At 45.6% G+C, this 12086-nt stretch overlaps 1 protein-coding gene across 1 annotated transcript; it reads left to right on the forward strand.

Annotated features, from left to right (window-relative positions):
* The first annotated feature begins 9638 nt into the window (after positions 1 to 9638).
* On the forward strand, positions 9639 to 10526 carry LOC101770907 (DNA-directed RNA polymerase II subunit RPB1). Its single transcript, XM_004977948.1, has 2 exons — positions 9639 to 10381; positions 10496 to 10526. Exons 1-2 carry the CDS (start codon positions 9639 to 9641, stop codon positions 10524 to 10526), a joined length of 774 nt encoding a protein of 257 aa, XP_004978005.1.
* Positions 10527 to 12086: the final 1560 nt, after the last annotated feature.

Consider the following 12086-nt stretch of genomic DNA (forward strand, 5'->3'; position numbering starts at 1 on the left):
CTTTGTTTCCTTAAGAACTTTTCATAGTTACTTCAAATCATGGATCACAAGTTCTGTATAATTGCTGTATGGAATCAACAGATAACAGCTTATAGCTAGGGCTAGGACATAGGAGTGCTTGGAGGGATGCATTGCTTACCTTCCGAACGCATCGCCTTTCTATGTGAGAAAATAGTGTTTGTGCCCAATAATCATAGCGGAGAAAAGAAAAGAAACAAGGTTGGAGCCTGTGCAAGCATATTGCTACTGATGTCATCCATGAAGTAAGCATAGAAATGTGATATATACGTCTCTGAGTGTCTGTATTATACAGATGGTTTGCCTGTATAGGAAAGTGGGGCTGCAATGAATTCATAAGATTTGACAAACCAGTTACTGAATACATGGGTAGCCACTAAACTTACTAAATCTTTGTTGGTGGATTGCAGTGCATAGTGCACTGGCTTTAGATCATTAATTATGGCTGCCATACGTCCAGTAAAAACTTTCCTTTGTAAAAAGGTTGTGGGAGAAATCTAGCCTTGGAATGTGATTAACTCAATGTACCAGAGAAAACATCGGTAAACAAAGCAAATAATAAATTATAACTATGCCATACCAGTGATTAAATCTTAAATTTGATATCATTTGAGGTATACTCTTCTGATCATTTTTATATCGACGGGGAGCAACTAGAGATAAATCAGAAGTTTGCTTCCTGACATACAGACAAATGGCACAAAACAGACAGTAAGCTACAAGTTTATAAAAGGTATTAATCAAATTTGTATGATGTTATCTGTTGGAAGGCATCCTTAACATTGTCCTTGTTAGATGTATATGTACTGTTGGTATTTTCCCTTTTGTATTAGGGGGGTTTTGTGTATATTTCCCCCTTCCTATACATGTATATATTTGGGCCTAGTACTCTATTAAGAATACAAGTGCTATTCCTAACATGGTACAGAGCCAAACTAGGGTCAGCAGCAGGCCCTTGAGCTTCGCCGCACCTACGACTTCTTGACGCGCCTTCGCAATGAGTTTGAGCCACTTCGTGCACAGCTGCTTGCTCGACATCCTTGTGTCTCGCTGATGGAGGCTCTTGCTGCTGTTCGTAATGAGGAGACTCGCCTTCTTGCTGCTGGATTGTTGCGGTACTCTTCAGTTTTGGCCGCTAGCTCCTCCACTCGACCTGCTGTTCCTCCACCTATGGTGCCTTCTTCTGAGAGTCGAGGGGGTGGAGGTCTTAAATGTGACTGGTGTGGCAAGGATAACCATGTGGAGGCATATTGTTACAGGAAGAAAAAGGTTCAGTCTTGTGAGGCTCGGTCTCGCCGAGGTGGTCATTCTTCACAGGGTACTAGTGGTACTGGTGGTTCTGGTTCTGGAGGTCCTCAAAGGAGTTCTGCTGGTTCTAAGACACAGGAGATCATCAGGTTGCTCAGTCACTTTGTCTCCTCTATGCCACCAGGAGCTGCGGGTTCTGTGACTCAGCCTTCTGCACCTACGGGTTCTGCTGTTGCTTCTCAGTCTTCCACTCTAGGACCACCTTCCACGTCTACTCCGAGTATTTGTCCATGGATTCTTGATTCTGGTGCTTCGTTTCATATGACTCCTTATTGCACCTGTCTTTTTTCCATACGTTCTCCATCTGGTTCTCCCACTGTTCATACAACCGATGGTTCTTCTCTTCCTGTTGTAGGACATGACACTCTCCTATCTAACTCTTTTCATGTCCCTGATGTTTCTTATGTTCCCGATCTGACCATGCAGCTCATGTCCGCTGGCCAACTCACTGATCATGACTGTCGTGTTATTCTTGATCCTAATTTTTGTTATATTCAGGATCATTGCACGGGTCAGCTGGCTGGTACTTGCCCTCGTCATCGTGATTCCCAGCGTCTTTGGGAGCTTGACTGGCTTCGTCTTCCTTCCACTGCGCCCGTCAGTCTAGTTGGCTCCGCTTTGGCTGCTTCGTCGACCTCGTCGTTGATTAGTGGCATTATCGCTTGGGTCATCTATGTGGCTCTCGTATGTCTAGTTTGATTCGTTGTGGTCTTTTAGGGTCGGTTTCAGGTCATGAGTCTTTAGCTCAGTGTCAGGATTGTAGGTTGGGCAAGCAGATTTAGCTTCCCTATCATTCTAGTGAGTCTGTGTCACAACGTCCTTTTGATCTTGTTCATTCGGATGTCTGGGGTCCTGCTCCCTTTGTCTCTAAAGGGGGCCATCGATACTATATTATATTCATAGATGATTTTTCTCATCATACATGGATTTATTTTATGAAACATCATAGTGAGGCCTTATCTATCTGGAAGACTTTTACTGCTATGATCTGCACTCATTTTGACACCTCTATTTGTGTTTTTCGTGCTGATTTTGCAGGAGAGTATCTTTCTGTAGCTCTTAGTCAGGTTCTCCCTAAGCAAGGCACTCTTGCTCAATTTTCTTATCCTGGTGTCCATGCTCAGAATGGTGTGGCCGAGCGCAAGCATCATCATCTTCTTAAGACTGCTCGTGCTCTTATGCTTGCTTCTTCTGTTCTGCCTCATTTTTGGGCTGAGGCTGTGTCTACAGCCACTTATTTGACTAACATTCAACCTTCTTCTGCTCTTCATGGTGAGATTCCTTTTGAGCATCTTACGAATAAGACGCCTGACTATTCCAGTCTTCATCTCTTTGGCTGTGTGTGCTATGTGCTTCTTGCACCGCGTGAGCGCACGAAGCTGACTGCTCAGTATGCTGAGTGTGTTTTTCTCGGCTATAGTTCTGAGCATAAGGGATATCGTTGTTGGGTCCGATTGGTTATAGGATGAGGATTTCTCGGGATGTTGTATTTGATGAATCTCATCCTTTCTATCCTCATCCTTCTTCTGATGTTTCCCCAGCATCTTTGGTTGATCCACTATCCTTCTTGATATACCTGATACTTCTATTGCTATCACACCTTTATCACGGCGGGTACCTCCTCCAGTGGCTCCTCCTGTAGTCTCCTCGCCTGTCCATCGTGCTGATGTGCTCTCTTCGGAGCATACTTCTTTGGAGTGTCCTACTGTGGCTGCTGATTTTTCTGTGAAGCCACCAGTGACACATGTCTATACTCGTCGTGTTCAGACTTCTTCTAATGTGCCATCTTCATCCGATACGCCATCTTCTCCTATTGAGGCCTCTCTTTCAGAGGATTCCTCTCCTGAGCAGCTTCTTCGTTGTAGTCATCGTCTTCGTAGGCGTCTTGATTATTATTCTCCTTCTTCTTATGCTGCTACTGTTCTTTCGAAGCTGGCATTTTATCATGATGCTCTTCCTCATCCAGAATGGCAGCACGCTATGGCTAAGGAGATTGCAGCTCTTGAGCGCACTCACACATGGGATCTTGTTCCTCGTCCTGCACATGTGCCCCCTATTACATGTAAGTGGGTTTATAAGGTGAAGACCCGCTCTGATGGTTCTCTTGAGCGCTAAGGCTCGTCTTGTTGCTCGTGGTTTTCAGCAGGAGCATGATCGAGACTATGACGAGACTTTTGCCCCTGTTGCTCGCATGACCACTGTTCGCACTCTTCTTGCTGTGGCCTCTGTTCGTGAGTGGTCCATCTCTCAGTTTGATGTCAAGAATGCCTTTCTTAATGGTGAGCTGCGTGACGAGGTCTATATGCAGCCGCCGCCTAGGTATGCTATTCCTGAGGTATGGTTGTCGTCTTCGTCACTCGCTTTATGGCCTCAAGCAGGCTCCTCGTGCTTGGTTTCAGCGTTTTGCCTCTGTGGTCACTGCTGCTGGTTTTTCTGCTAGTGCTCATGATCCTGCGCTTTTTGTCCATACTTCACCACGTGGTCGGACTCTTCTCCTTCTTTATGTCGATGAATGATCATTACTGGAGATGATCCTCAGTATATCACCTTTGTCAAGGCCCATCTCAATGAGCAATTTCTTATGTCTGATTTTGGTTCTCTTCGTTTCTTTCTTGGGATTGAGGTTTCTTCCACATTTGAGGGCTTCTATCTGTCTCAAGAAAAGTATATTCAGAATCTTCTCGTGCTTCTCTTACTGATCATTGGACTGTTGAGACTCCCATGGAACTTAATGTTCATTTTCGAGTCACTAATGGTGAGCCTCTTGAGGATCCCACTCGTTATCATCATATTGTTGGGAGTCTTGTTTATCTTGGTGTTACTCGTCCTGATATCTCCTATGTTGTGCATATCCTGAGTCAGTTTGTTTCAGCTCCCACTCATCTTCATTATAGCCATCTTCTTCGTGTCTTACGTTACCTTTGTGGGACTCTTTCACGCCGTCTATTCTTTCCACGCTCCAGCTCCTTACATCTTCAGGCATACTGTGATGCTACCTGGGCTAGTGATCCCTCTGATCATCGATCTCTTTCTTCCTATTGTGTTTTTCTTGGTGGTTCCCTTATTGCTTGGAAGACTAAGAAGTAGGTAGCAGTTTCTCATTCGAGTGCTAAGACTGAGTTGCGTGCTATGGCGCTTGTGACGGTAGAGGTGACTTGGTTACGGTGTTTGCTTGAGGATTTTGGTGTTTCAGTTTATGTACCGACTCCTCTTTTTGTCTGACAGTACATGTGCTATCAGTATTGCCCGTGATCCGGTGAAGCATGAGCTTACTAAGCATATTGATGCGGATGTTTCTTATGCACGATCACAGGTTCAGGATGGGGTTATTGCTCTTTAGTACATGCCATCAGAGTTGCAGTTGGCTGATTTCTTTACAAAGGCACAGATCTGAGTTCAGCACTGATTTTATCTCTCCAAACACATTGTTCTTGACCCACCATGAGTTTGAGGGGGGTGTTAGATGTATATGTACTGTTGGTATTTTTCCTTTTGTATTAGGGGGTTTTGTGTATATTTCCCCCATCCTGTACCTGTATATATTTGGGCCTAGTGCCCCTATTATGAATACAAGTGCTATTCCTAACAGTCCTAATAAGTACAACTGTGGTGACAGTAATAGGGGTATATGATAAAAAACCAAACAAAAAAAATGCACTTAACAGTAAATAAAATGATTGGTACTAACCATAACTGAGCAACTGGAACTTTGAGCGAGCAGCTAAAAACCACAAATCACCTTACATCCAGTAATTCTTCAGGACTACCTTTAAGAAGAAATAACATGTTAGATCAAGTTTCAATCTCAAGTCATTCAGTAAAAAATGAAATCAGAAGATGAAATCAACTGCATGGTAGAAAATTATATGCAATACTCTGCCTGAAGATTCATATTTTCTTCCTTCTCTAGTAAACAATCAGAAGGATCATAGTAAATTCAATTAACACTTGTAATCGTAAAGTCACTTCCCAGTAATACCCTTTTCCATTTTCATAATATTCCAACCTTGTTTTGTCCCCCTAATTTTCAATTAACACTTGTAATCGTAAAGTCACTTCCCAGTAATACCCTTAATCTAAAAAAAAAGTAATACCCTATTTCATTTTTAATACATTTTAACAGTCCTCCTATGTTAGTCAACGCCTTCTGTAGAACAGAAATTGCTGGTATCTGAATCAGGAATCACTTGTTTCGAGAATACAAAGGAAAGCTGCATATTTTTTTGTGTTAAGAAGAAATATGATTTGAGTTTACATTTAAATGACAGTACATATAAATACTAATCATAGTAAGAACAGGATGAATGGTTGACTTCCTAGTTAATTAGTTCCACATTTTGTTTATCCTATATTCTAGTTTGCGCACTATATGTGCTTAGTAAGTGCATCAAACCCCGTTGACCTTCCCATAGTTACTTCATAAAGGCTGCATAATATATATGGTGGCATGGACCGCATGGTGCGCATGCTTTATCATGCAAAACCATCCCCTAAGCGAGTCCATATGCCTTATCATGAATAGGCAAAGCAATTTCAGAAGAAAATTAGGGGGACAAAACCAAATTCCAGATTTCCATCCAGTCTCTGAAAGCCATCTGTACCTACCAAAAAAAGATAGATAGCTGAGAACTTCACAGATGAGTCAGGATCTGTTACTTTCAACAGGTACTAGTTGTTTTTCTCAGGTGATGACACGAAGTTACGCATCGAGTAAGCAAAATTGAATGGGTGCGTGTACTACTCTGATGCTAAACAGCAATGATGCCCATGGTGGAGGTAACCTGAAAGTGCAGTTAGAGGCCAAGTCCGTTTCAATCCTGCCAAAGTCATCATGTCACATAGCATCAAGTAACACAGGACCACAAGAAGGCCATCCCTAGAAGGACGGGGCATTGATTCTGCATGGACCAATGAAAGCTAATGATTTGACGTGACAAAGGATTGTTGGTGATCAGACACTAACCATTACTTACGTGGTGCCATATCATCGTAATGCCTGCCTTTTCGCCGCACCTGAAAATGAGTGGCTAACAAAAGATTAAAGATTGCTACAGCAGAATATCGATAGTACTGCTAAGTCATCATTAAGCAAGAACAGGTCACCAGGACAGAACTAATTAAAGTGCTACATTTCCACCGTTTAGGGGTTTGGTTTCACTTTGTGTGCTTCAGCATGAATTGTTTGAGCACCAAGCCATGATCATGTTGAAGTTTTGTTTCCCAGCTTCCCTACAACAATGCAACAATCCACCAACACTATCGCTATCCCTGGCAGCACAGAGCACAAGGCTAAATGCCTAAATCTGATGCCTGTGATCATGAATATCTTGAAATCCATCAAAATCCCATATTGCCCGTGGTAGAAATAGAGGTGCAGAATCACATTGTCCAGAAATAATGGTCATCAAGTACCAAGCAATGCATTTATGCACATGACAGTTTCCTGAAGTTTCTACGATCTTACTTATGCAGTTACGCTCGTACTAGCATTCAGAAACTAACCACAATGATGGCAGACAAAAAAACAACAGGCAAGGTATCGATCGAAACTTCAACCCTACACATCCGGACCCAAATTGCATCGACAATTTTTTCGCCGAGTCACGATTCACCACCCGCGCGAGAATTCCGATGCGAGAGGCCTCCAAATTAGCATCTTGCACGGGAACCGCAAATCCAGCCAGTAGCTACGCAGCGCTTGCATTTCCTCTGTGACCAAAATCACGAGGCCAACACCTTCGCGCACGGCTAAGCAGGCCAGTCAAGTGGGAAGGGGGAAGAGCACCTCTGCACCTGGCTATGGATCGTCGGGCGCGGGCCTCGCCGGACATGACGTCTTGTCGCTCTGCGGCGGCGGGGCGCGTCGCCGGCGTACCCTCGATCTTACGCCACTGCCCTTGGGAGGCGTAGAGAGGACTATCGCGGGCCCGTCAGCGGCTGATCAGGCGGCCCAGCCGGCCCTCTCAGGCCCACGGCCCACCCAATCCCCGGAGTATCACCGTGCCTCATTCTCACATGATGAACACTAGAGATATCTGAAGTTTGTAATAGCAAACATCTTGCTTCAGCTAGATCAATGTGTTCCCTTTCTATGTTTGGCAGGTTTAATCGAGTGATTTTGCCAAAGAAACGGGGATGCGTATGTGCATGAATTACCAACTTTTTCTCAAAATTTGATGTCATGCTGTGGTCCTTTCCATTACCTGTGAATTGTGATTGTGGCATTCTTCACTGAATTTCTGATATGCAAATCTGCCTTTCTGTCTTGTTCTGAACATTGCAAATTGCAACACGTACTTGAAATAGGAAAGGTGACACTGTTGTTGTTCCTCTCATGTATTTACTTGATCATCTTACAAGTCTCTAGCAGTGACTTCTGAACTCTGAAGCCAAATTTCAGCTGGTCACAGTTTACTTTCTATGTTATTCTAGAGAATGCCACAAGTCTCTAGCAGTGTCACTACTAGTAGTTCTGAAACTAGACAGCCTGTTGGATTTGATGTGTCTTCTAAACAGTTATTTTCAACTTCAGAAGTGTCTTCATCACAACAGTGGCAGAAATATATAATGGCGGAGTGGCAGTCCAACCAATTGGGCCGGAACAGCAGTTAGTTCGAGTTTCAGGTCCTTCAGAAACCAAACGACACTGTATTGATCTATTTCCGACAAAAATGAATTCTTCAGTTCTTTTTTGACAGCTTTGCTAGATCACGGAGCCATGCCCAGTCGGCGCATGGCGTTGCTGCCAGAAACCAGTCAACAAACTTCAGCAGCAGAAAGTGATGTTCCGTCAGAAAGACGTTCTCCGAAGAAAGATGTTTCGTCAGAAAGAGGGAGATGAGCTGTTAGATCAAGAAGATATGTCGATGGACCAAAACCATTACGGATGAACGCAAACAACCTTATTCAACGCTGCAGTGCGATGTCTGATCCCTTCTCTTGCTTCATGGCCTAAGCCTAACTTCATCGGTTGAAGAAACTCAAACCAGCATAGGCGCATAGCGGCTTAAGAGTGAGTGGTTGAGTGAGATTCCAGGGTGTGGAACTCGAGTGTTCAGAGAACGTACGGTTCAGGATTCCTCGTAGAGATTCTTCAGGAAATTCTTCTCTAGAAGGTTCTAGTGATAACACAAGCGATAAGTTAATGCGGGTCTAATCTTTCATGTTGAACCGAACATGGCCTTCGATCGACGATAGAAAGTAGAAACTACTAGTAGTCTTCTGCAAGGCATTCAGTTCACCAACAACTGTATGAGGCTTAGCCCGAGAGCATCTGCTTCTGGTCCTAGTTACAGCTTGCAAGTAGCCTGACTTTGTCATTACTGTTTCTTTTAATCTAGTTGGTAACTTGGTATAGTGCCATTGATGCCAAAGTGATGACACTCGCTTTGGTCCAAATTTGCAGCCCTTGATAATTGGGTTTACTTCACTGAGGAAGGTCCCTATCATCAATAAGCTTCTGTTTCCTTCATATTACCAAATTTGTTCACACGGACAGAGATGAAATCCAATAAAATGGGTGTTGGAAATGGAACAGAGTTTCACTAGGATTGGTGAGGGAGCTAAAAGCTTTGTAAGCTCAAATTATTAACGTATAGTCAAATCCGAAGAGCTCAAGTTACAAGCTGCTTCCACTAGAACCACTGTAACAAGATGAGGGAAATTTCAAGATTCACTTGGACATCATGATTTACGACATTGCATTCACTACGAAAAATTAAAGCAAGTGGTCATTCATACATATAAATTCAAAGCGATAGGCATTCATTTCGATTTTCTCCACTCTCCTAGTTGAACTACACGGGGTCAGCTGCTCTTACTACTGAAGTTTCAAAAGAAAAATGGGCATGTTCAAGCCAGCTGGACAGTTCTGAACTGAAGGGTGTTTTGTGTCCACAAAAACAGTCTTCCTGATGGTTCATTGTAAGTTTTGTACATGACTAACAGCTTGTTTGTGGCGTGTCCGCAGATTCCAAGTCGGTGGCGCTGAGCCTCCGACGCGCCCGTGGCGGCGCGAACAAACCTGATCCGGGCCAACGAACGGGGGCCCGCACGTTTGAATCCGAATAGTCGATGGCGCGAAACAGACTCGCGCCAGGTGCCGCGCCAAGAATCCCCGAGTCGGAAACAAAGCAAAGCTGGCAGCGATGGAGTCGAATCGGGACCGGCGACGATGCTTGCTCGCCACGCGCCCCGCGGGCTATTTTGCCGGCACGGATCCATCCCAATTCGCAGTCGCGACCTCCGATCGCTGCCGCCGCTACAAACCACTCTCCTCGTGTTTCCCGAGCTCCCCCGGATCGCCGCGCGCGATGGCGATGGTGCTCCCCTCCCCCGCGTCCAGATCCGCCGCCGCCTCTTGCTGCTCCTCGGCGTCGTCCAGCGGCCCCTTCGTGGTGGCGCGCCGGTCCTGCTTCCTGGCGGGTTCCGGCGCCGACGGCGGCCGCGGCGGGAGGTTCTGCTACGAGTCATCTCCGTCGTCTCTCGGCTGCTCGTCGCGCGCCGCGTCGCCGCCGGAGTACACGCCCTCGAGCCCATCGGGGTCCCCGGAGTACACGCCTCTGACGCCGTCGCGGCGACCCGCGTCTCCAGATTACACGCCCGGCTCCCCGGAGTACACGCCTGCCACGCCAGAGTACACGCCCCTGAGCCCCTCACGGCGTTCTGCTTCGCCGGACTACACGCCTGAGAGCCCTCCCCGGTGCCGCCGCCGCGCCGCCACGCCGGAGTACACGCCTGGCACCCCAGAGTACACGCCCCTGAGTCCTTCGCCGCGTCCTTCTTCGCTGGACTACACGCCCGCCACGCCGGACTACACCCCCAGCACGCCGCCTCCGTCTCCGGCGGTGTCGGACGCCGAGTTCCGCACGTCTCCAGCGCGCCGCCGCCATCACCCGTACCAGAGGATCCAGACCAGCTGCGGCCAGCGCGCCGCCACGCCGGAGTACACCCCCAGCACGCCGCCTCCGTCTCCGGCGGTGTCCGACGCCGAGTCGCGCGCGCCGCCGCCGCCTCCCGTACCAGAGGAGCCAGACCAGCTGCGGCCGGCGTCACCGTGCCTTCTTCCCACTGCATTGTTACTAGACAGATCTGTAGACTGTAATAGGTTCGTTCAAAAAAAAAAAAATTGGTTCGTTTGTAGACTGTAATAGGGAACATCTTGCTTCAGGCAGATGAAGCTGTTAACTTTCTGTGTATGACACAATCAATCGATTGATTTTGCCTATGGTAAATGTTGTATTATGCCGCATGAAGCAACGAACACATGTACAAGAATCATCAGTATTTGTTTGCTGAATAAATTGATATGATCTGGTTTTCCAGTCTGTTGGTTTTTTTCACCGCTGAATTGTGATTGTAACGTTCACCTCTGAATTGCGATTGTGTATAACGTTCTTTACTGAATTTGATTGCAAACCGCGCACTGTCCATCACAACTTTAGATGCATACGACGTCATTACAAGATTCGACCAAATCCTTTTCCAGTAATGTCTTTTATCCATCGCATTGGGAGCAAAAGCCTGAACTGACAGTCCGACAAATCAGGCTGAACCTGCATCTTGTTCGAGCTTCAGACCATTCAGAAGCCGGACGGCACTCTTTTGACAACAATGATAGCATCACCAAACTCCTTATCTCCATGTATAGTATCTCTGGAAGAAACCGGTCAACAAAACTCAGCAGCAGAAAGCGATGTTCCGTCAGAAAGAGCTGTTGGATCCAGAGAATATGTCGATGGATCATCAAAAGCCAGCACCGAAAGAAACTGTTCAACGCTGCACGTGCGAAGTCTGATCTCTTCGTCTTGCTTCATGGCCTAACCTTATCTGTTAAAGAAACTCCAACTGGCCTCAAGCTTAAGACCAAGGAGTGATTCACAGCGATTCCACACGTGTCGAGCTCGAGTAGTGTTCAGAGAACACTTCAGGATTCCTCATGGAAATTCTTCTTCAGAATGTTCTAATGATGATGTACATACACTGAACCAAATGTGCCTCCGACCCACAAAACAAAGAGGGAAAAAAATAGAGAAAATACAAGTAGTATACTCTGGAACGAGAGCATGCCGCAAGGCACTCAGTTCATCCACAACTTTTTTTGCCAGAGCATCTGCTTCTGGTCCAAAGTTACAGCTTGCAAGTAGCCCCAGACTTTGAACACAGGCCCCGTGCTTGGGCTCATGTGATGGTGTGATCTTCTTGTCATCCATGGAATCTGACTTGGAACGACCCCGGGAGAGCAATCCTAATTCAAAGCTGTTGCTTTGAACTACCACCTTGCTGGCACTCCATTCGTCATTATTTTCTTTACCCTTTTTGGTCTAATCCCAGTAATATGAAAGCGATAGCACTCGCTAGCTTGATAATTGTGTTTTACCTCACCAAGGTCTCTATCATATGTGACTCTCTCTTTTGCATCCTACTGGATTTGTTCACGCGGTCGCAGACGAAACCGATAAAATGGACTCGTGAGAAGAATTACAAAATGAGGTTGGAAATGGAGCAAACTTGTACCAGTACTAGGTTGAACATTTGGTATATGGTTGCACAAGTCAACCACACAAATTGATACCCCGCAAGAAAGGGAAAAACACAATAAGTTCATGTGACTGGTGATTGGTGAATGAGGTACAAATTTTTGAACAAGTTTAAACACTGACTCTTTAGTCACATTCAAATAACTCAAGTTACATGTTATTTCCACTATATATAATCACCATAAGAGGGAAAAAAATTAAGTCTTCATGATGTGGGCATAA

Source organism: Setaria italica, chromosome VII (genome assembly GCF_000263155.2).
Source record: "Setaria italica strain Yugu1 chromosome VII, Setaria_italica_v2.0, whole genome shotgun sequence".
Lineage (NCBI taxonomy): Eukaryota > Viridiplantae > Streptophyta > Magnoliopsida > Poales > Poaceae > Setaria > Setaria italica.